At 38.5% G+C, this 26,229-nt stretch overlaps 1 protein-coding gene across 1 annotated transcript in view; it reads right to left on the minus strand.

Annotated features, from left to right (window-relative positions):
• LOC149234392 (uncharacterized) overlaps positions 1–26,229 on the minus strand; it is a 404,784-nt gene that overhangs the window by 20,947 nt on the left and 357,608 nt on the right. The window contains exon 10 of the mRNA XM_089371822.1: positions 2,606–2,827. Coding sequence (XP_089227948.1) covers positions 2,606–2,827 — 222 coding nt within the window. The remainder of the gene's footprint in view (positions 1–2,605; positions 2,828–26,229) is intronic.

Raw genomic sequence — 26,229 nt, forward strand, 5'->3', positions numbered from 1 at the left:
ATGCAAAACCCCCGTGAAAGTCATTGGAAAGCAGCTAAAAGAATACTTCGTTATGTTCGAGGTACAATACAGTTTGGGATTCATTACAGTGCCAAAGCAGCTCCTCTGTTAGTTGGTTTCACTGATTCTGATTGGGCTGGTGACCCTGATGATCGGAAGTCTACTGCCGGTTATGTCTTCACTCTTGGTTCAGGACCTATTACATGGGCTTGTAAGAAACAGGCTGCCATTTCTCTTTCGTCAGCAGAAGCAGAGTATCGTGGTGCCGTGGAAGCTAGTAAGGAAGCCTTGTGGCTTCGTCAGATCCTATCAGAGTTTGGCTTTGAGCAGCAGCATCCAACCACACTTTGGTGTGATAATCAAAGTGCCATTCAGCTATGCAAAGATCCAGTCCAGCATCAGCGCAGCAAACACATTGAACTACACATGCACTTCATCAGAAAGCTCATTCATGACCATGTTCTTGAAGTGCAATATTGTCCAACAGATGATCAGGTTGCAGACATCTTCACAAAGGCTCTCACAGAGGCGAAGTTCACTAAACTTCGATATATGCTTGGAGTTCAGGAAGTTGTCACTAAGGGGGGATAGGCTCTAGTGCCTCCTTCCTTCTCCTATTGTGTCATATTTGTAAATCCTTCAATCCTATCCCAAGTTGTTCTTAGGGGGGATGTTAGGATATTCCGACACATAGGATATAGTTAAGTTCAACTTGGTCTAGTATAGAGTTAGGTTAGAGTTAGGTAAAGTGTGTTTCTTTACCGTTGTACATTTTGTAACTTACAATCCGACGGTCACGATATGTAGTGATCCGACGGTTCACTCTCACCTCGGTATTACCGACACTTGATCCGTGGCTTGACACCCGATTGGTCCATGAGTTCTATTTAAAGCGCATGGAGGGTCATTGTTCGGTGAATCCGTGCATGAGAGAAGCTTATGTAAATTTTCATTCTTTGATTAATAAATTGCCTGTAGTACCCACGTTGGGACAGGCCGTGGACTGTTTCCCTCCTTGCACTCTGAGGGTTTTAACCACGTCAAAAATACTGGTGTATTGATTTGAGATCTGGTTGTGAGCGGTGTCCTTTTGGTATTCTTTCTGTGGAACTTACCCTGTAAATTCCTACATATATGTGATTTTTATACATTCTGGAAGACTAAAATTCCCATCAAAATCATCCTTTTCTTCTGGCTGGTTTACAAAAACAAAAATCTCACTTGGGAAAATCTACAAAAGAGGTAGTGGCATGGACCGAGTATCTGTGTGATTTGCAGAATGGCGGAGGAAAACAATGAACATATGTTTCTCAAATGCCCCTTCACGGTTCAGGTATGGGAAAAATTGGCAACTTATATTGGTTTCCCTTATAAACATTTTGACAGCATCATGGTTTGTATGCAATGGTGGAGTACACAGAAGCATTCATGGAGGATCATTCCCCCAATTCTTTTTTGGTCGATATGGAAGTGGTGGAACAAGAAATTATTTGAAAACTCAAATGACAACTTTATGCTGGTTTTTGAGCACTCTGTATCCTGTCACTCTATGGTTATTTCACTTGATACTAGAAATAAAAAAGAAAATCACAAGCGGCCAAGCCCTCAGATGGAGTATCCGGCAGGTTTCTTCGATGGCGTGGCTCAAAGAAACACATGTGGATGCGGCTTTTGGATAGCTTTTTCAAAAGAACAGGAATTTTGGGTACACTGGAATGCGGGCAGCGGCACAAATACCAGGGCTGAAGCAATGGCCCTCTGGGGCCTTTTATGGTTTACACACTTCCTCAACATCCCTGACATCCATATATTTGGGGACTCCAAGATTATTATTGAGCATGTCAATGGATGTGAAAAAATTAAACAACAATTGCTCCTTGGATGGCTCTGGAAAATCGACAATCTATGGACACAGTTCAGTAACTCATCAATCATGCACATCGGAAGAGAGCACAATCAACAAGCAGATGAACTTTCAAAGAGGGGTCTACAGGAACACTTGGGCGGTATGCACATTGAAATCAAACTGGGAGACACTATTCTGGATGCTGGGGTGTTTCCATTTCCTAGGTAACTATGGTTGTCTTTTTGTATACTCTGTATTTTTTTTTCCTTTTTTGAAAATGCCTCTTTTCCTCATGTTGTGAATAGATGTGGAAGGAACATTGGATTACTATGTATATATCCTCAATGATGCACTGGAGGATGCTTTTCTACTTTTTGATCTTTTTGACTAAATTTGCACCCTATTTTATATGGCTGAACTGCATTTGGGCCATATTATGAAATATGATGTATATACTGCTATCTGGTTTTCTGGATGGGAAGCGTGTCTGCTTGCCCAGATTTGATATATGAGGTATAGGACATGGATGGGTGATGACAAAAAATGTATTTTGATCTCATATGATAATATATTACGCTTTTTTCGTACTCAAAAATAAAAACAAAAGGTGTTTGGCAAAAATGCCTAGCAGTGCAAAGTAATAAATAGACTAAAGACATTCCTGTATCATATATACATTATGTAAAGCAAAAGAAACAAAATCATCAAACAGCGAAAAACAGTAAGTAATTAGGCATGGTGCCAAATAGAAATACTTACCATGGGCAAGCATGAATAGCTCTGAAATATATGCGCCGAGCAGCATCAGGATTATTTGCTACATGGAGTTCATAAGCCAGATAGCATCGCCATAACATCACCGACTGTTGGGTCTCTTGATCAGTTAAAGCCCGTTCAAATAGCCCATGAATGCGTGGTCCTGAGCCTACTCTCCCGAGTTCAAAAGACAAGGCAAAAAGCCAGAGAATTGTTGAAGGTTTCCTGTCAAGACATTAAGAAATTAGTTCTACATGATGCTGTTGATATAACCTCAATAAAACTCTAATCCGACATGTAGTGTTGCGAGTGCACATTGCATACGATTAATCCATCCTGCATTTGTAATCAACCCGATCAAATAAACCATAATGTGCAAGGTAAGTCACCTGGTTAGAGTTTGAATTTGATGGTCTTGAATTTCAACAGAGTAAAACAATTGGCATTAAATACGACACAACAAAATTTGGAAATTAAAAAAATATATATCATAAAATTCAATGTACTCACTGAACATATATGAGCCAAATGAAAATAGCATTTAAACATGATCAAACATATTTCAAAAACATATGATATTATTCAAAATTTAAAAGCAGATTCACAAGAAGTCCATAAAAATGTTGAAAGTTATAAACGTAAGGTATGTTGAGAAATAATAAATAAACCTTCAAATTAAATGAAAAACATAGTTTCTTCAAAGGAGTACTTGTGTATCATACAATTCCATTGCATAAACACAGCCAAAAATAAACTAAAAACCCTTGTACCTGCCGTTAATATTATACACCAATATTATACATTGTTCTCTCAAAATGAATTTCCAAAGGAGACTATAACCTTAACCCTAGCGGCTAGCCCGTCACTAGTGGAGTTGGGCTGTAGCTTGTCACAACTCACACTATAGTGGCTAGCCTATAACCCTATGAGCGATGATTCTCGGGTCTAGAGTTGACGTTGGGTTCAAACTTCAAATGTGGAACCTAGAGCGGGCAAAGGGTAGAGCTGGCAAGGGAATACCATATGTGGAATTGAGCGGAAAGAGCCATGGAGTATGACAAAGGTCTGAGGAAATGAACATGACACTGAAGCGAGGAAGAATGTAGTACATGGCTCAAAAGAGAAGAAATGCAGATCTCTGCAACAATCACTTTAGATGGTAGCTTTTTTTTAATAATTTCTTAAACGAATTACCAACAAAGTGGAATGAATTTTGTAGGTTTTAACCCTGTACAGAAATTACCTGCAAATAAATTCTTAAAAACAGAAAATAAGCAATGGCAAGAGAATAAAACATAAAATAGATGTACACAAAGATTTTCCCCTGGATCCCAAAACCGAGACTACCAGATTGATTTTTCATTATATTCCTTTCAATGTTACAATACATATATATACATGCCGAAGCATCCATAAACCCCAATCCATTAACCATAGATTAGAACATAACCGCAGTTCCCTTGAATGGATCTACAAAATACCATGGGCAAAAAACCATCATGCCCAAAACTATGTGTGAAATCCATGCACAAAACCACAGGCAGGTCCACCCACCTAATATAGGGTTAAAAAAACAAATCCAAGGCGCTGCGCTCAACACAACGAAGGGGTCTCTAGCCACCCCCCCCCCCCAACCCCCCCGGCTTCGCCCCTGGGGCTAATCGTCGAAAGAATATAACACACCCAACAAATTTAAGGCCAAATAAGTTTTGCTTTGAATTCATCTTGAGATTCACCAAACTTAAATCAGTGATGGTTTAGTTGTTATTCAAGGGTAGATTAGGATACTTTTGTTGGTTTGCTTGACGACAGAGCTACAACAAGGTCAAAGAAGGGCACCATGCTCCACTTGGATGGTAACTCAATGTATAGTTCTCTTTCCTTTCCCTTTTGACCATTTAAGACTTGTATCATTGCATTGATCTAGGATGTCCTAGGGCTCTTCCCTCTTTCCTTGGCCAAACTTTAAGATCACCTTGCTTGTAATTGGAGAGGATTCTCAGTGGACCAATCCCACAATCCATCCTTGAAAAGATCCTCGTAACCCTAGATAACATTTCAGAGGCAATCCTCCCCCTTAACATTGTCTCATCCTACACCCCAAGCTTCACCTGGATTTTGTGTAGTGACTCCACAAATTCAACTTTTCCTTTTGTTTTTTTTTTCATTTGTTTGTTTTCACAACCTCGAGTTTTACTTGCTTTGATATTTGGATCTAGGTTGTTTGATTTAAGGACATTGTCCCATCCTACACCCCAAGCTTCACCTGGATTTTGTGTAGGAAAAGGCATTGGTCCATCATTTTCTTCAACCAAAAAACTGTAAAAAAAATTTCAACTTTTCCTTCTTTTTTTTTCATTTGTTTGTTTTCACAACCTCGGGTTTTACTTGCTTTGATATTTGGATCTAGGTTGTTTGATTTAAGGACATTGCCATTACTATATCATTCTCACCTTAGACCTTGTGATGTTAATGCAGGATTTCAATCAATATTTCTGCTCTGCACATGTTCTTGATGAATCTGAGTGCCCCATAAAACATGGGACATTGTGAACTATGAGACTGCCATGTGGAGAAACTGCGTTATACTATACCATGACCAAACAATATGCATACAGACTCTATGAGACATGACCATGTGGAAAAGATATAGGTGCGCTCATGACATGGGCTGGAGAAGCCCTACATACTACGATCACCCCTAACCAATGGCTCTTGCAAACCATGTGTCTAAATAGATCAATCCCAAGGCCTCCAATCCTATCCAGGATGAATGGACTTGAGAGTGTAGACTAAAAGGATTGAGCAGGCCTATCATAATAGGCCCAAGATACCATAATTCATAGTCATCACATGGCCTACAAGGCTTTTGACTTGCAACTCTTTAGATCTACAATGGTCTTGTCATGAAAAGTACTAGCGTACCTCCCCGGGCGGTAACAAAGCCTATCAAAGTAAAAGGAACTCTCAATCAGCAGTCTGACATTGATGAATCAATAAACTTCCCATCGTAAAAGGGGCACCATATCATCATTATTACCCGATAATCTTGTTAAACAAGCCATATCAAAGAAAGAAAGAAAAAGGCAAGTTTGGGTGCTTGATAAAACAAAGGCAAGGGAAGTGTTACTGCTCACATTGTACATCATAATGGTAGAAGCTTCAATCAACATTGTACAATCCATGTGGATCCTCGATAGGTCACCCACTGTCACTGCAACAACCTACCTTTGCCACTTTAGGTCGGTTATCCTCCGACTCAAAGGGAACTTCCCTAAAGAATCACTAGGGCCATGCAACAAGGAGCAAGGTGATATCACAAATAACCCAAGTGATCAAAGTTCAGTTTAAGAGAAAGAAAAATATCGATGATGGAGGGATGTGAAGAACAAAGTCAATCTTCAAGGGTGATAGAATCAAGGGAATGTCAATGAAGAGAGGATACTAAGAAGAATGACCCTCCTTTAGTCAGTTACCCAAAATATTGGATTAGAGGAGAGACTAGTATCTAACGATGGGTAATTTTCTAGCCAATTATGGCACACTATAAAGTCAAAAACCCACTATTGAGGATTCCTCGATAGGATTTCCCTCAGACCAAGGATTGACTATGGCATTAAACAAACCAAGTGTTTACAAAGGGGACCCCCACAAGTGTCTGCCTAGAAAAAAGGCTCAGTGATTACTTCACACCAACAAGGAAGACATGAAGACCTATGTCTTTGACATGCCTATACACAGGACAATGTTGCCCCTCGATGGATCAATCTCACTACGCCTTTCGGTGATCTTGAATCACTTACAAATTCAAACCCTTAAAAATATTGCAAAAGGAACCAAGAAAGAAAAACCTTCTTTGTTAAAACACACACCACATAGTAAACATGAAATCCTAGTAGACACCAACAAATATTTACATTAATCCCCAAGGGAGAGAAATACTCCCACTATCCAGCTATGAATTATAAATAAGAAAGCCATTCCTTCATATAGAGGTGGTAAGGAACTTCCTTTAAATGAAATTAAATCATTTGGGGAATTTCCTTAGATCTAGCAAGGAAATTCTAGATCTAGTTTACTTATATAAACTAAGAAACAATAAAATAAAGTGATCAAACTCACATGCACATTGAGAGATAATACATCCCCACAAAAAGTGGATCAATCCATCCAACTAGGGAAGAAGTCCATAAATTATTTTTCTTGAAAATAATGACCAATGTTCCCTTGATTCATGCTTGACAAAGTTGTTTGACCTTGAAAGGTGTGTCTACATCCCATGAAATGGGCCAACTTTGCCACATTTGACTTGACCTAAAGCTAAAATGACAAATAGTAGCACAACAATTGCATAAGAAGCTCCCATAGCTAGTTTGACCCACCTTGACTCCCACATGTGAGCTTGAGGACATGTTTATTACTCCATGATTTTCCTCAAGGAGAGAACGCCTTGCATTGGAAGTGTTACTCACCAAAAGTGGGTGACACTTCCAGCCAACAACCACTTTGTAGTCGACGTGACATGCCATTCATATCTCCACCACCTGCATCAGTCATATGTCTTGCCCATTTGTCAAGAGCACGTGTTGAAAGGTGGGCTTCTGATCAAAAGCTACTTTATTCATTTTGCAATCTGGTGTATATGCTTGTTTGTATTTGCGCATTTTGACAAGAATTATGGGGTAACTTGCAAGAAGAAGGGTCTTGGCCCATAGTCTTGTTCCCTTACCTTAAATGAGGGGTTAATTTACAATTCTAGTCCAATGTGACCTCCCCTAACGACCCATGGATTTAGGAAAGGTCATTACTTGGGAAACCATGATTGAGATAGTGTAGCCCCATCTGTCCCTATTCCATACTTACCACTTTCCATCTTACATTACAAGCCCTTATTCTATGTCACTTTTTAAGGTTCAACTAACCATTGGTTCATTGGGATTTGGCATCCACGCTAGGTAGGTCCTGGAAATGCACCCTGGGAGGTTGCTGCAACTAAAAGAAAAAGAAAGAGCATATGATGGCCCCAAGAAAAGAAAAAGAAAAATCAAAATGCAAAAGATGGTCAAGACTTACAAATTAGCACATGGGCAAAAGGTAAGCATGAGCTCTACCTCTCTTAGCGGCCATCACCCAATCTCTAGGCCAATGTTTCCCTATCTCATAGAAGACAAGGAACCCTTGCACGTCTTAGCACCCTGATGGACGATGAACTGCCCCATCCTAAAGGGGATAGCAACTGCTATACATCATACAAATTAAGCTTATATTCCTTGATCTACGAGCAGTAATACAAATAAGAGTCAAGAAAAAGTAAAAGGAAATATAGAGGGGTGGAAAAACAAAGGCCGAGGTAACTCATGCATCCACGATTGCTCCCTCCTCACATCTATACACCCTAGATGAGGTACTTCACCATAGTCGGTCCTTTTGACCAAGGCACTTGGCTCTGAAGTCTTTTCCCCTCTGTTCCATCATTATTCACATGGCACCTATCGATTGAATGGTGGACGAAGGACATGTCATTCCCCCTAGGGGTTGTGAACACCTAACAGAATGGTTTATTAATCACTCCTACCAAATGACTAAGTCCCCAATTTTGGAAAAGAAGCCACATATGAAGTGTTATTTTTCCCATTTCTTTCAAGCTTGGTTTACTTTAAAGCAATAATGATTGATGTACCTGATGGTGAAAGTTGCAGCACTGGGTATTGTGTGTAATTGGCAGGTGGTTCCATTTATAGGTCTAGGCAACTTAACTAGAGTCTAAGTCCTCCAGAGATACATATTGATACTCGCAGGTGATGCGTTGAGAGCCATGGGACTCCAAACAATTGTAGAACATCATTCATAGCCATGGGCACCTTCAACACCCACAACATACTTGCATTCATTATTATTCATGGGATGATGCACCTGGACCAGCGTACCCCCAGTGGGCTTAACAATGATCACATGCCTTAGTAATTGATCTAGGGACCCGAATGAGGTTTATCTCATGCCTTGAGACATGGGAGGGCAAGCACCATCTCCAATGCCCTCAACGTTGGAGCAGAATCAAACGTATTCATCACTTGGAGACCCATGAGACCCAATTTTGTGCCCTGAACGTAGAGTGTTTTTTTTCATCTGAAGGAATTGTGCCTAGAGCGACTCTTAGGCATACATAGTTCTGCCCGAGATTGGAACGCATGTTAATTTTAGATAGAAATGGTATGTTTTATGCTTTTGCACAATTTACTTCAATGTTCCTTTAGTAGCCCAATGATGATTTCCAATTATATCCAGTAGCGATCACATTAACTTAAACACATTGACAGTAAATGCAGATAGAACATAAAAACAAGTGCAGAACACAAGCCAAGATAAGAGGACACAAGATATGGCGGATGCCAAGGGCAAACCCCAATGTGGGGAAACCCTTTGATCAAATCTTCTTATTATTCTTCAATAGTTCAGCAGAGAGAGAGTACAAATATCAAATTAACTTGCCCAAAATAGTCATGTCAAATCAGCAGACAACTGCAACCCTAACCAGAAAGTCAACAGTGGTCAAAGCAGTGCCAAAATGTCCTCCAACCAACTCGGCCAACAGCAGAAGAATTCGGCCTTCCAATAGGGTCAAAGTTAGCCCAAAACAGATCGGTCAAACTAATCAAAGGAGAGAGAAAACCATGCTGTAAATTCTACATTCAAATTAAAAAATCAATGTTGAAGTCAAATCAGCCAAACTGTCCCAATTACCTTGAAAACCGTTCCAGTCAATGCGACCTTCAGAAATCGGAATTTTTCCCTCCAGATCAAAGTCAACGCATGGTCAAACAGTCCAAGTCAACATTGGTCAACGCTGCCCTATTCCCTTAAAATATCAGCCCCCTGCCACACATGCAAAGAAGAGAGAGGTTGTCTTTGAGCTTTACGAACCAATCAAGAGAGGAAAGTGATGATGTGATGTGTTGAGATGATGTCCAAATGAGAGAGAGGTCACTCCTATTTATACACTTCGTTGAGGATGAGGAGACACATCCATTGGGCTTCATTAGCCTACATTTGACTAAGGCCAACCTTGACAATTTGTGCATGAGAAAAAATAAACTCAAAATTCCATTGCTTCTTGTCAGAATGAGATGATCTTTATATCAAAATTGAACCTCTCAAAAAGAGGAATCTAATGCAATAATCATCTCCATCATATGAGTTGTCCTAAGGTGGAATTTGGCCCTAGTTTCCTGTCAGATGCACATGGAATGTGGACAGCCAAATAAGGTAAAGCGTGAATACATTTTCTATTAACAAATGATATACATTTATAATACATGGGAGTGACCATTGGATTCCATATTCCAAGGTCTCTTGGACTCCCTTTGACTGTTTATCTTCCACACAACCCTTAGAGCATTAGGTGTCCAACATTCCCCCCCTTAATCTGAAGGGTTATGTATGAGTCCAAGAAGAGCATTGTAATACAAAACGTGCAAAAATGCATGGAAGCACTAGGTTGAATGTGCTCTCTGAAATGTTGGTATAAAGGGAGGTGGTTTAAGGATGACCACCAACACTGGAACGCTTAGTGCAGTTCCTGGAACTCTTCCAGGTCTGGCAAGAAGCTGATATCTTCTATTAGAGACAGTGCTCTTGATGTTTTGAAGAGGGAAACCTTCAACCTTAAAGAGGGAGGTCTCACCCCTCATAAAAAGGGAGAACCTCAACCTGAAAAGGGAGGTCTCAACCTGTGATGGTTTAAGGATGGCCAACAACTTTGGAATGCTTAATGCAATTCCTGGAACTCTTCCAAAACTGGCAAGAAGCTGATGTCTTCTGCTAGAGGAAGTGTCCCCAATTCTTTGAAGAGGTATCACCGACTGAAGGCATGCTTAGGGGCATCTTTGTCTCTGGCTACAACTCTGAATCTGGTATGGCAAGTTGTGGCTCAAGCTCGCTTGATGTGGCTTTGAAGCTTGTACATGACCATCATTTCCCCCCCTGTCAGATACAAGGTGAGATGATGGAGAAAACTCGACTGCAAGATTGTTCAATACTCTAGAACAAGTTCTGACATATGAATGAAATATCTTCTTGGCTGTTGAAGCCAATTGCCAAGAAGCGATCCATCCAAGATGAATTTTTGTTCTTGCAAGAGGCTTGTTTTTGAAGCATCTGTTTGAAGGATGAGTGGTTTTATGACAATGCTCACATGGATGAAGATCAAGCAGTGATCTTTCATATGGCCAACTCAGTCACAGTGTTGGCATTTAACAACTTTTGGCTGCGAATGTGGAGCAGCAGAATTTGGAACAGGTGAAGGTGAACTATCATGAAGGAATCCAGCACTTTGAAACTGGATGGGCTTTGAGTAATCTAGAATATGAAAGGACACATCCTTGTCATATCCAAGCCCTGTTCTATGCTTGTTATGGACAAGCTCTTCCCAAGGTCTGATGATGAGCTTGGGAAGCATATGTTAAGTCTCTGCATTTGCATGCAACTTTGTTGCTTCATTGGGCATTGGATCTGAATCAACTACAACATTATTGATTTGCTACTTAAGGTAGTCTATTTCAATGTTCTGAACAGAGACAAGTTGAGAATGATGACTCCATTGTTGTAATTCTGCTTGCTAAAGCTGAGATTCAAGCTCCAAAAAGTCTATTTTTTCCTGTGTATTCTGCATACATGTTTTAATATCACAAAGAGTGTTCTTGTTGATTTTAACTGTCTTCAACAGTAGATTGTATCAGAGTTTTGAGAAACTCTAATACACCACCAATTAGAGCCATAACAAGTGCACCACTATTACAATCAACATGTAATAGTTCTAATGGCAGGAAATGACTGAACTCTCCTCCAAAAAATACTGCTTTTAATTTTCAACTTTCTACCTTCTTGATTAGATAAAAAACTAATTAAAAAAACTTCAATACCAACTTCACTATACTATGTCAATACTTCAATCTAAGCATATAAGCCAATGGCAGTAGAATAGGAAATACGGTGTAGCCAATGGAGGGTATCTGCCTTACTACTTTCTGAAATTTTGCTAAGAAGAAAAACTCTCTTTTTTTAAAGTAAATTTAAGTACTTGAATTCATGAATTCTTTACCAAATTGAAATGATTTCAGCAACAATCATTGTACCATTAACTTACTTGTGAAAGCACACAACGTATCGAGCGAGGAAAGCATGCAAGCTATTAATTCCACTTTAAGCAGTATGCAACATATTAATTCCTGTGTGAAGGCACCTTCGAACCTTGTCACTATTATTTTTTATGTTAATTCCTGCAGAAGATACTAATGGAGTTAAGCAATTTTTTTGTCCTCCAATCTATTTAACTTAAATTAGAGGTTGCTCCAGTTCCAATCTGCACCAAGTCTGATAACCTGCAAAAACATCTGTGTCTAATAACTTATGAATAGATCGCATGCCGGAGGCATACTCCCATGATTTCGTCCGTCTGATAGTCTCAGTACACGGCGAGTATCATTCCCACGCCCTAATTGTAGCTCGTTGCGGCTCTCCTCTTCCCGAATTGGACACCAGTTGCAGAAACCTGGGTTAAGATTCGATTGCTTCGTACCCGGAAGTATTAGGGCTCTCCCTTCGTGATTACTGTAATGGATGAGCTCTTAAACACTCAGTACTGTGGGAGCTTTAAAGCTTGAAGTTCATTCAAATGTTTCCACGGGAGTGAAGACGGAGTTGGGTCGACAATATAACGTAGTATGGCAGTTTGGAGGAATGGCGGTATGTGAGGGAGGAGCGATGCCAAAGCGATATATGTAATAAGTTATGAGGAGTCGGTAGGAAATGTTGTGTGAATAGCATGCCCTTGGGCAGGCAGTAGAAGATTGTGCATTCAAATCCGAGTAATGTGAATGACCTCGAATAGTTCGTATTGAAGGGGAAGAGAACTATGGTCATCTGCAGTTGCTAAAAGAGCCCCTTCAAGGGACAAAAAGTTCAAATCACGTGTTTATGGACCTGTTATTTCTCGAAATTTGGATTTTGAGAAGGATACTACAAATCGGTTTGAACATGAAAGTCATCCTAGCGGAGGGCGTGAGGCATATTACAACACGTCAAAATTTGTATGTTTCAACAAACGTGCTGAAAAGGTTGAGGAATATAGAGACGAAAACATGGAGCGGAAGGGTTATAACATTTATAACTGTGGATCAAACATATATTCACCAGTTGTTTCTTAGATGCAGCATATTGTTTCATTGTAGCACAATTCTAGTTCACGACGTTAGCAAGGCATGCACACCGCTCATTTCGGGGTTAGGCAGACATAGCAAATCCTAAATAAACTTTGTTGGTTCCAAACTTATTACAAACGCTGAGGAAATATATAGCAATAATGAAGTTTGAAACCTAGTGCATTCCAAGAGACAGAGAAATAGCCTTGGCATGGATGCGTGACGCAAAAATCTCACGTAGAAGTAAAGCTGGTACAGGACCAGCTCCTAAGGAAAATGAAACGACGTACAAGACAATCCCAAGAATAGCAAGAATGCCCGAGTATTGTGACAATGCCTTCCAGGAAAGGGACAAAGAAAACAACCATCCCCATAAAACTTGTTATAAGCAAGCTCTCAGTGTGCAGACAACACGCAGTCGCTTGGTAAAATAATTAACACAGTCAGTCATGGTAATGAAGTAACACAACCTCCAACGACTTCCAGTATAACAATCTTAATGCACAATTTTCAATATTCCAACCAACACTCAATGCATACACATTCACAAAGAGTAATGAAACAGTCTGCTAGAGCACCCAGGTGCAGCAGAGCAACATTAGAATATTTCTATAAATAGAGAAATGGCAGACAAATTCTAGAATCTGAAAATGCCCAGGCATGGCCTGCGCTCTGATACCATGTCAGATGCACATGGAATGTGGACAGCCAAATAAGGTAAAGCATGAATACATTTTCTATTAACAAATGATATACATTTATAATACATGGGAGTGACCATTGGATTCCATATTCCAAGGTCTCTTGGACTCCCTTTGAGGGTTTATCTTCCACAGCATAACCCTTAGAGGATTAGGTGTCCAACATTAATTTTAACACTGCGGAACTTGTGGAGACCAAACATCCACATGTAGCCATTGGACCACAACCTCAGGACTATACCCCAAACCCACAGTTGGGGGCTATAGGTTGATTTTCAAAGATATCTAAGGGCCAAACCCTAGACCTTGATTTTTGGAGCCCTTTACATTTGTCATGGCACTAGAGGAGCTCAACACAAGCCCTAGAAGGGCATATGAAAGCATGATGTGAGCATTTCGACCCTCTTGTTGGAGATTTATCATGTTTTACATTAGCTACAAGGTCGACTTGTGATTAGTTCTTGCCCATTATTTTAATGTTTAAGGGACTTCTAGGCATAATTAGACATTAGTAGCACACGTATATATTAGAGATCATTCATTTGTGATCTCTCATCATCATCATTGTTGGAAATTCGACCTCATTGAGGAGTTAGACCTCTAGAGGAAACACACGTGTTCTCTTGTGGATGTTTTGGATCCATTGGATGCATTTTGTCATTTGGACTTGATTCTTGGATATTTCTTGGAGCTATTCTTTGGATAATGGAAGGAATTCTTGCATGTTGTCTTGTAAGTGCATTGTATTGTTGAATATCTATTTTTCTATATCTAATGTATGGGATTATTGATTCTAGCTCATGGTAAAATCATGCCCTAATTTGTTGAAGATTAATTGAATTATTATCTAGATGAATATTGCATACATTACTCATGTATAACATGTGATGAATAGCCCTAGTGGCGAACTTATTGAAGCTCACCCATAAAGACCCATTTTTCATTGAGTGGGAAAATTCTTAAAATTTGTTTGCTACAACATCAAATTTCGGCCTCCTTGGAAACAAGTTTAGCTAACCTAAATCATCCTAGACTCCATTCTCCCAAGATACAAGGAACTGGTCTAATTGGTTGGCGACCAATCTCATCTTTTACCCATCTTTTCTCTCTCTTAATTACAGTCCTTTCAAGGCTAGGCTAGAAAGTTAGGGCTTGGTGTGAATTTCTAGGGAGGGAGGATTTTGGTGGTTGGAGAACCTAAACATCAAGAGGGTAGGGTATTACACAAAATCTAGTCCTGGTTTACCACCATCCTAGTCAATCTCTTTGACTCGTGGTGAACCCTAGGGACATACTCAAACTATTTAAGTAATATGGTCCCAAATCCAAAGGCCACACTCTACTTGAGTAATTTGGAGCCTGATGTTACATGAGCTCACTCACCTATCTAGAGAATAATCTAAGCCTGATGTTGAAGGACACCCACTCAACTGAGTGATTTTGGGCCTCTAGGACCATTCTTGTCAATTCCGGTCAACATGCTTGACACAAGAAGAATGATTGTCCTCTACCAAACCATTCTCCCTAATCAGGTCAACATACTTGACACAGGAAGAATGATTGTCCTCTGCAAGACCATTCTCCCTCATCTAGTCAAAATAGTTGACATAGGGAGAATGTTTGTCCCTGATGTTATCACTTTGGACCATTTTCCCTGATCTTGGTCAACCTGACCCAGGGAGAATGATTGTCCTGGATGCTGCAATTTCATCACTCCCTCTTGCTGACAGAGACATCCTCAATTACTCCAAGCTTGTCCTCGAAGAATATAGACTTCATTTTGGGATAGAGGCTTTGTTAGCAATCTGCTTGTCTATAGAATAGTACTAAAAGCTTCCTTTTGTACTATGTCTCGGTACTAGATTGTTATGAATATATATATATATATATATATATACAATGATGATAATTGTAATAATGATTAGTTTAGTAGTAATTAGTACTAAAGAGGCATCTCTAAATAGGACATGACCTTCCATGAAGAGGTACCTACCTAGGGTATTTAAGCAAGCCCTCACTCTCATTTGTAACATACTATCATTCATACATTTTAATAGATATATTCTTGTATCCTCAATGGAAATCTACATATTCCAAGTTTTTTGGAGTATTTACCCTGCTATAACGAACCTTGTTCGTTACATTGGTATTAGAGTTGTTCAATCCTCTGGCCGCTCAACCGCTATACAGGGCCAATATGATTCGGCCTTAAACATCAAGTTCTCTTCTACTTTGTTGTCATAGTGATCGAAGTGTTTCACAATATAGTTTCTGGAGATTCTCCATTCTTCCATTAGGCCTTTGGCCATATATATATATATATATATAGAGAGAGAGAGAGAGAGAGAGAGAGAGAGAGAGAGAGAGATCTATGTTGCCAGGAAACTTGGGTTAGGGGACGGGGATGTCTCTTTTTGAAACAAGGTGCGTGGGTTCGTCGAGTATATATATATATATATATATATATATATTGAAGACATTCTTGATTTTGGAAATTAACCAAATGGCCAAACCTCAAAGCAAAGACATTAGAAAATTTAAAAATTTAAAAATGTGAAGACTGAAAGTGAAAATTTCAAAATCAAAGAAAGAAAGAAAAGAAAACATTCTTTGTAACTTTTATAATTTATTAAATTATTAATTTATTTCAAGCAGAAATTAAGTACATTGAACATTCTTGAATCTTTATATGTTGAGCTGTGAGTATGGTCATAAAATTAAAAAGACAGAGGAGCAGCCCCTCTGCTTGAGAATGCAACTCAATGGCTCATCTTTGTACAATGTAACCATTTCCAGAGCAAAATAACCCCCTGTTGCCCAACACCAAAACAGTAAACTGCTAGTTTTTAAATTTTATTATTTAATTTTCTATTTGGGTTTCTAGGGAAATTTGGAAAATAATAAATATCTGTTGTTATGGCATGTGACTGGTCACCAATTTGAACATTGCTAAGGCCACATTAAGTTTACTGTTTGAACTTTGAAGTTTTGAGAGATTTGTTCGTTTCATGGGAGATCTTTATATTTGCACTTCTTCTCATTGCTCAATGAATGAATTTTTTTATGCTACCCATGTAAAAGAATTGGTAATTAATATTTACTTTTAGGAAGAGCAATTGATCAAGCCAACTCTGAAATTATCATACCTATATAGCCCCTTCTATACGCAAAATTTTGAGAGAAATGGAGGACTTGTTTGTGAGAAATTAACTTAAATCTGAAAATGGATAAAGACTGACATCGCATCCTACTAATCAGAGTTTACAACTTAAATGCAAACATCAGTGAAAATATCATAGATTTTAAAAACGACTCTAGATGCAAAATCATTGACAGAAGAAAACAAGCTTCAACCATATCAATTTCTATCATTCTATAATAAAGGCTAAGAAATTGAGAACCTCCGATGCTTATTGCGTTATTCATATATACTTAAAATAAAAGAAATAGAGACTTAAACCAAAAAAGACAATGTGTAAATCTACTCATGACTAAAGGAGGAGCTTTAATATCCAGTTGCAAAAAATATTACATAAGAGCCCTTGAGATATCATGGATAATACCCCATCCCCATAGAAAATATAACATAAAAATGTTGAATGAAGTAAGCCTATTTTAAAACAGTAAAATGAAGTGTTGTCAGATCAAATTACATTGTCTAAAAGGACAGCCTTGATATCAGTCGCCAAAAAATCATGTAAAAGCATTTGAAATATCGAGAAAAAGTTAATACAAAGTCGATGATTAATTCATTTTTATAGAGTCTTCTAAAAGTCAGAGATTTCACTAATTCAATCCTCGGATTACACAATGACAGAGCTGAAACTTGAAATTATTAAATTAATTACGATGAAAATCAGAAAATGCGTAAGCCTGGAAGGTGAAAATCGAAAAAAAAAAACACGTGCGGTCCTCCTATAGCACTGCACCCAAATGTTGGCAAGTCACAAGCTCTCTCAACGTCCCTTGAGCTTCTAGGAATTTACAGGGTAAGTTCCTCAGATAGAACACCAAAGGACACTGCTCACAAACAGATCACAGATCAATACACCAGTATTCTTGACGTGGTTAAAACCCTCAAAGAGGGAAACAGTCCACGGCCTGAGCCAACACGGCCACTTCAGACAATTTATTAATAAAAGAAAGAAAATTTACATAAGCTTCTCTCATGAACGGTCACCCTACAAATGACCCTCCATGCTCTTTAAATAGAGATCATGGACCAATTGGGTGTTAAGCCATGGATCAAGTGTCGGTAATACCGAGGAGAGAATGAACCGTCGGATCACTTCATGTCTAGAACATATCGTGACCGTCGGATTGTAAGTTACAAATGTACATGGTAAATAAATACACTTTACCCAACTCTACACTAGACCAAGTTATACTTAACTATTTCCTATGTGTCGAAATATCCTAACATCCCCACTTAAAAACAACTTGGGATAGGATTGAAGGATGTACAAATATGACACAATAGGAGAAGAAACGAGGCATTAGAACCTATGCCCCCTTAGTGACAACTTCCTGAACTCCAACAATAAATCAAAGTTTAGTAAACTTCGCCTCTGTGAGAGCCTTTGTAAAGATGTCTGCAACTTGATCATCAATTGAACAATATTGCACTTCAAGAACATGGTCATGAATGAGCTTTTTGATGAAGTGCATGTGTAGTTCAATGTGTTTGTTGCGCTAATGTTGGACTGGATCTTTGCATAGTTGAAGGGCACTTTGATTATCACACCAAAGTGTAGTCGGATGCTGCTGCTGAAAGCCAAAATCTGACAAGATCTGACGAAGCCACAGGGCTTCCTTACCAGCTTCTACGGTGCCACAATACTTTGCTTCTGTTGAAGAAAGAGAAATGGCACTTTGTTTCTTGCAAGCCCATGTAATAGGTCCAGAACCAAGAGTGAAGACATAACCTACAATTGACTTCCTATCATCAGGGTCACCAGCCTAATCGGAATCAATCAAACCAACCAATAAAGGATATGCTTCTGCACTGTAATGAATCCCAAACTAAACTGTACCTTGAACATAACGAAGTATTCTTTTAGCTGCTTTCCAATGACTTTCATGTGGGTTTAGCATAAACCGAGCAATAAGGCCAACAACAAAGTAAAAGGTCAGGACGAGTATGGGTCAGATTCAAAAGTTTTCCTACAAGCTGACAGTATAAGGTAGCATCAACTTCAGGGAAAGTACAAGTGACTGAAAGTTTGGCTCCAGACTGAAACGGAGAAGGGGCTGGCTTATAGTCTTCCATGTGAAAGTGGCATAGAAGATCACAGGCATACTTGGACTGGGAGAGGGAAATACCTTCCTTGGTTTGCAAGACTTGAAGACCAAGAAAATAATACAAGTGTCCTAAGTCTGTCATTTCAAACTTCTTTTTAAGGCTTGACTACACATGGTTTATAAGGTTGGGATCACTACCAGTAAGGATAAGATCATCAACATAAAGAACAAAAATGACAAGAGACTTACCCACTTTCTTGGTGTAGACAGTATTGTCAGAATGACACCTAGAAAAGCCAATATCTAAAAGAAAGCTATCCATTTTGGCATACTAAGCCTGAGGGGCTTGCTTCAAACCATAAAGGGATTTCTTAAGCTAACATACAAGGTTGGAGTTTGTTTGTATAAAGCTAGTAGGTTGTTCCATATAGATTTCTTCATGCCAATCCCCATGCAAGAAGGCAGATTTAACATCCATCTGATGGACTTCCCATTTGAAAGCGGCAGCAAGGGAAACAAGGCGGATAGAGTTAATTTTGGCAACAGGGGGGAAGGTTTCAATATAGTCAATGCTTTCAACTTGTGAAAAACCCTTAGCAACAAGACGAACTTTATGTTTATCAACTTTTCCATCTGGTCCATACTCGGTTCTGTAAACCCATTTGCATCTAACAAGTTTTCGTCCCTTTGGAAGAGGAACAAGATCCTATGTATCATTTTCTAATAATGAACGATGTTCTTCATTCATAGTTGTGTCCCAATCTCGATGGCCTGAAGCTTCTGCAAAGGTGTCAAGATCAAAATTCGTTGAAGCTTGAGCTAGTAAAGAAGAGGCTCTATCGAACTGAGAACATGTACGTCGTTGATCTGTAGGATCACCTGCAAGAGCACCTACTACATCCTGAGTAGCACAGACCCATTTTGGAAGCTAACAAGCTAAAGGAGGATCCTGAGAAGGTGGGGGAGGATTGTCATCTTCTGATAAAGAAATATTTTCAGAAGTAGAAGGGATAGAGAGAGGTGGCACATTCGTCGAACTAGGCTCGTAGGTCGATATATTTTTAGCAAACTTTACATCTCTTCTAATGCTAACATTTTTGGACTTAAGTGGAATAAGTTTATATCCTTTGACATCTTCAAAATATCCAACAAAAATACATTTTTCACTCTTAGGTTCTAAAGCTTTATGTTTCTCATCTGGAATATGGGCCCATGCTTCACTTCCAAAAACACGAAAGTGACTTACATCTAGTTTAATTGAGCTCCATCCTTCTTCTGGAGTGATATTATTTAAAACCTTAGTAGGAGTGCGATTTACTATGTAATTTGCACAGTTAATTGCTTCTGCCCAAAAATTAAGACTAAGTCATTTAGATTGAAGCACACAATTAGCCATTTCCTTTAATGTGCGATTCTTCCTTTCAGCTACACCATTTTGTTGTGAAGTATATGGAACAATATGTTGCATTTGAATTCCATGCTCAGTGCAAAAGTTGATGAATTTGTTGTTAACATATTCTCCGCCATTATCAAATCTTAGCTTAAGAATTTGATGTCCAGATTGTTTCTCAACAAAGGCCTTAAAGGCCAAGAACATGCTAAATACTACACTCTTGAGTTTTAAGAAGTATACCCAAGTGTGTCTAGAGAAATCAGCAATGAAAGTTAAGAAATACTTGTAGCCAGAGAATGAAACCACTGGAAGTGGACCACATAAATCACTATGCACAAGCTGTAAAGAGGCTAAGGCGTGCCAAGAGGCACGTTTTTCAAAACTATCCCGATGATGTTTTCCGAGTACACATCTAGAACAAACACCATCTCTGCAAGATACCATAGGAAGACCTATCACCATATTTTCTTTACATAGATTTTGAAGGGAACGATAATTTAAATGACCAAATCGCTCATGCCAAAGTTTGCTCACTTCATCATTATGAACAACAAATACCGAGGGAAGAGTTGATAACCCAAAGTTGTTAAACTTATACAACCTTGTAGAATCATAAGCAATGCCAGTAGCTAAAATCTGTCTCGGATCTCTTAGGAACTTAATTACAACATCATGAGATAAGAATTCAACAATTTTACCTTCACTTGAATGAGTTATCTGATATACAGATAGAAGGTTGCAAGATAAGGTTGGAACACATAATACATCATTGAATTGACCATTGTCTAATTGAATAGTTCCAATCCCTACAACACTAAGAGATCTGTCATCACCAACATATATATTTTTGGTGTTACAATCATTTACAGAAGAAAACATGGCTTTGCTTTTGGCCATGTGATAAGAAGCTCCAAAATCAATGAACCACTCATGAGAATCAGAAGAAGAAGATACATTTAGTGCATAACCAGACCGAGATGCTTGACAACCACATGTAGAAAGTGCAATTCCTGAAGATGAAGTTGAAGTTGAAGAGTGCTCCAAATGCATGTTATGCTTCTTCATTGCTGCTTCCAAGGCTTCCATCTTCTTAAAGCAATTGGATTCTAAGTGGCCATCTCGATTACAAAAGTTGCAATGCCTATCAGTTTTCTTCCCTTTGTTTTTATTTGCTTTATCATTTTGTTGAATTGTTTTTTCATTTTGAGACTGAAATTGCTTAGGACCCTTGTTTGGTTTAGGACCATTCTCTTTAAGATACTGCTTCTTAGGATTCTTTGAATTTGGTTGTTGTTGGGCGGCTAAGGCTTTCTTAGAAGAGTTTCCAAGATTAAGAAGACCAAGTTGTAAGAGTTTATCTTGTTCTCTTATTCAAGAATCACAAAAGGCATCAAAAGAGGGGGACTTGTAGTCTTGTCCTTGAGAAATAAATGCTTCTCTAGTAGAATGGAAGGTGGAAACAAACACAGAGTAGGTTGGTCCCAACTCAGTAAGAATAGAATTAATAAAGCTACCATCTTCTTTCTTAACTTTAACACCTTCCAAGAGAAGTCTAAGGGTCTTGAACTTGGACAAAAAATCTTCAATGGAAGAAAAATTATTGGGGTCCAACGTAAGCAACTCATTTTCGAGTTGATGGGCTCTAATTTCATTTTTAATTCCAAAAACTTTAGTGAGTTGTTTCATTGCTTCATTAGGGGTATCAAGTTCTGCGATATGGAATCTAAGGTCTGGAGAAATAGACATCCCTATTAACCCACATGCTTAATCTTGCCTATTTTCCCATTTGGCTGCCTTATCTTCATCTTTAGGTTTAGTTTCTTGGCTTGAAGCTATTCTGTAAAGACCTTTACTTCTAAGTAAATCCACAATGTAGGACCACCATTGGAAGTAGTTGGTTTTGTCAAGAATAACTTATCATGGACTTTCCATTTTAACAGAAACTGAAGCTGTAGATGTTGAAACTAAGTGTTCCAATGGAAATATCTCGAAAAAATAGGCCGATTAAAAAAAACAGCTTTGTAAACGGCTTCTGGATGAAGAAGTTGTGGATTTTTTAAGAAAAGTTGTTGAAGATGCCAACAAAGTGCGTGAATGTGCGGAAGTGGATCTAAGGTCTGGAGAAATAGACATCCTTATTAACCCACGTGCTTGATCTTGCCTATTTTCCCATTTGGTTGCCTTATCTTCATCTTTAGGTTTAGTTTCTTGGCCTAAAGCTATTCTGTAAAGACCTTTACTTCTAAGTAAATCCACAACGTAGGACCACCATTGGAAGTAGTTGGTTTTGTCAAGAATAACTTATCATGGACTTTCCATTTTAACAGAAACTGAAGCTGTAGATGCTGAAACTAAGTGTTCCAATGGAAAAATCTCGAAAAAATAGGCCGATTAAAAAAAGCAGCTCTAAAAACGGCTTCTAGATGAAGAAGTTATGGATTTTTGAAGAAAAGTTGTTGAAGATGCCGACAAAGTGCGTGAATGTGCGGAAGTGAATGATAATGTTATATTTAAAAAAAATCCCTCTCCCCCCCCCTTTCCAAACTTAATCTAATTAGCTCACTTTAAAAAAGATTTTATGTGACCCACTTTTATAAATAAGTGAAAGTCACTTTTACAATGGTACTTTATGAGCTACTCACTAAATTGTAACTTAAATAAAAGATAAAGAGACTTTAGAATTATAAGTGACTCACTTTTTATAATGGGTGAGAACACTTTTACATAAAGTAACTTTAAAACATAAGTTACATGTGCTTTTTGAAAAAGTAACTCAACAAAAAGAAAGACTTGAACCCAAGACCTCTATTCTCATAAAGTAACTTTGGACCAAGTGAGCTAGTTTAAAAGGTTAGTAATTTTTGGAAAAGAGGAAGGTTTTTTTTTCTCTGGAGCTTTGGGGTGCGTGCTTACTTGAAAAAACTCTTTTTGCCTACAAAATCAAAAACCACACAACCCACCATGGACATGCAAAAAAAACCAAACTTTATGGCTTGAAGTTAGCTTTTGTCAGAAACTAAATATTTTCCTCAATGTTTCTGATTTACTGAGATCACACTAAGGCGCAACGGAAAAGAGCATACGCATGAGAAAAATCCTTCCTTTCTGTTTCTGATTTTCCCAGATCGCACAGAGTCGCGGGACAAGGAGCATATGCAGAAACGAAAAGTACAGATCCGATAATATAAAATAGAGAGAAATAAACTGAAATAAACAGAGAGATAAATAACTAAAACTGCAAACAAAGACTGTATACCTCCAGATCTTAAAAATGACGTAGCTAGGGCTATCAGAAACCTTTTCACGTGAAACGAAGGGAGTTCATCACTGGAACAGATGCTCCTAACACAATAGAGCAGTCCTCTCATCTCAAAAGCAGTCAGAAACAGTAGATCTAGGAAACGACAATCGGATGCAATTGTATTGGCTTCCGATTTGGATCACCAACGGATGCGGCACTCAACTTGCTCTGATACCATGTAGGAATTTACAAGGTAAGTTCCTCATATAGAACACCAAAGGACACCGCTCACAAACAGATCACAGATCAATACACCAATATTCTTGACGTGGTTAAAACCCTCAAAGAGGGAAACACTCCACGGCCTGAACCAACGTGGCCACTTCAGGCAACTTATTAATAAAACAAAGAAAATTTACATAAGCTTCTCTCATGAAAGGTCACCCTAGAAATGACCCTCCATCTCTTTAAATAGAGATCATGGACCCATCGGGTGTTAAACCACGGATCAAGTGTCGGTAATACTAAGGAGAGAATGAACCATCGGATCACTTCATGTCTAGAACATATCGTGACCGTCGGATTGTAAGTTACAAAATGTACATAGTAAAGAAACACACTTTACCTAACTCTACACTAGACCAAGTTATACTTAACTATTTCCTATGTGTCAGAATACCCTAACAGAGCTGTTGTCTAAGACTCTTCACTCGTGCGTGCGAAAATGGACGTCGTGCTCACTGCTGCGATAATGCATGCCCGTTGTGCTCACTGTTGCTGTAGAAATGGACCGGAAATGGACACCAACACTATGCAAATGGAGTTGCAATTCGGGTAGGGAGGAGCTAGTTCTTTCCGCCAATGAAAAACTAACCAAAAGTCTTGCCGCCAACAAATAAATTTGGTCAAATTGACTTCAATTAGGGTTCTACGATTTTTAATTAAATACAAATTATATTTTTTTTCTCCCCATGCCTCCAACGAACCCGCCAGGGACCCTTTTTTAGGGTTCTCCGTACCTGATGAATCAAAAGAACCCGGTTTATGATTTCGAAGTCTCAGGTTCTTACAAGAAGAATTGGGTTCTTTAGGGTTCTTCTCAGAGGTACCCGTTCAAGCACCCAAAAGTTGGGGATGGGAACTCAGGACGGGTTCGAGAACCCCACCCCTTGGTTCGGGAACCCATGCAACATAGCGAAAAATAAATAAATAAATAAAAATATAGTAAAAGAAACAGGGAAAAATGAGAAATATATATATATATATATATATAGATATATATATATAAAGAAAAAATAGAATAAAAAAATATAATGATAATAAATAAAAAATTAAATACCTAAAAAAAAAATCATACATCAAAACTAAAAGAAAAAAAAGCACGACTTACCTATCTTACCTGCTACCATCCGACAGCAACCAGCGACAGCCATCGTCCAACATACCCCTCCCATAGCGATTTGTGGGAGTCCACCATTTGCATGCAGCTGCGAGCAGCCACAACCAGATGCCCTGACCGAACAACACCACCTATCGCCATCATTGTTTAGTCCACATGAACATTTGCAGCAGTTGCACCCTTTGACAGTGTTGTCCTTTTTATTTATCCCTGCGGCATTCCACGGCCGGGTCTCTCACCACGTGCGTCCATCGCTGTCGTCTCCTGTGTTCTACATAGCCACCACAGCGAGGTCAATTGCATCCACAGTCGCTCTTGTTTGTTGCATTGGTAGATAGTGGACACACAAGTCTATAGCCATGCTCCAGTTTGCGGCCACGTTTCACATAACAACTGTAACCACACCTCTCCGGTCATTCGGCTACACTCGTCTCAGCCTACCTGGTCAACTGTTACCTATTGCCTTCAATCCGTTGTCGAGCCAAAATATTAGTGGAGCCACCTGCTACTTAAAGCCATCCAAAATACAAGAGCAATAGATTAATTACAGTGTTAAAAAGGATATACGGCGAGGGATAGAATCCAAACAGTGACCAGTCACTACGACCATCGCATCCAGCGGGTATCATTGCGTCCGTATGCCCTCTGATATTAAATCACACAATTAAGCATTTAAATTCACAAATCGATATTTTATATTTAAGTCAATCGGGATAAGGTGAAGGAAGGTTATTTAAAAAAGGGAAGGTTATTTAAAAAAATAAAAAAAATAAAGAAAAAGAGGTTTAAAAGAAAAAACAATATTTAATAAAAATCTTCATTGATATTATTTATTTAAAAAAAAGTGGGAGAATTATAAAAAAAGAAAAAAAAAGTGATCAATTGATTAAAGTGATCAAGGAAAATTATAATTTTGACAAAACACAAATATTGAGTATATACCATTGAAGAAAAAAAATGGAGTCTAATTCGGAAATAAAGGAAGGAATATTTCCATAAACTTCATATAACTATGCCTCAGTGCTATTTAGAATTAAAGGGTCTATCGCAGGAAAAGATGTTACTATTGTTATCTCGCCAGCCGAAGATAAATATTACATAAAACCTAAAATCACAAACCAATTAGTAATTCCTGAATCAAATATAATCGAAAAATTAGACTGTTATGACAAAAAAAATATGACAAAACCAATTTACAATTAAACATTGGAGATTATACATTCATATCACAATTCTCAGTTCAAACCCTATGGAGCGATCAACATGACATTATTTTAGGTTCACCCTGGATAGAAACCCTAGGTTCCTTCATCCTGAATGGGAAAAAGAGGTTTTTGACATTTTCATACAAAAAGAGAAAAATAACACTACAAGATGTTACATTAAAGCCGAATTCAGTAACACCAGAAGACATACAAGATATTTCAAAAGTAATTTTTCAAGAAGGTAAAAGAGC

The sequence above is a fragment of the Pinus tabuliformis genome, chromosome 8 (genome assembly GCF_031772625.1).
Source record: "Pinus tabuliformis cultivar Carrire ecotype Pingquan chromosome 8, CPIR1, whole genome shotgun sequence".
Classification (NCBI taxonomy): domain Eukaryota; kingdom Viridiplantae; phylum Streptophyta; class Pinopsida; order Pinales; family Pinaceae; genus Pinus; species Pinus tabuliformis.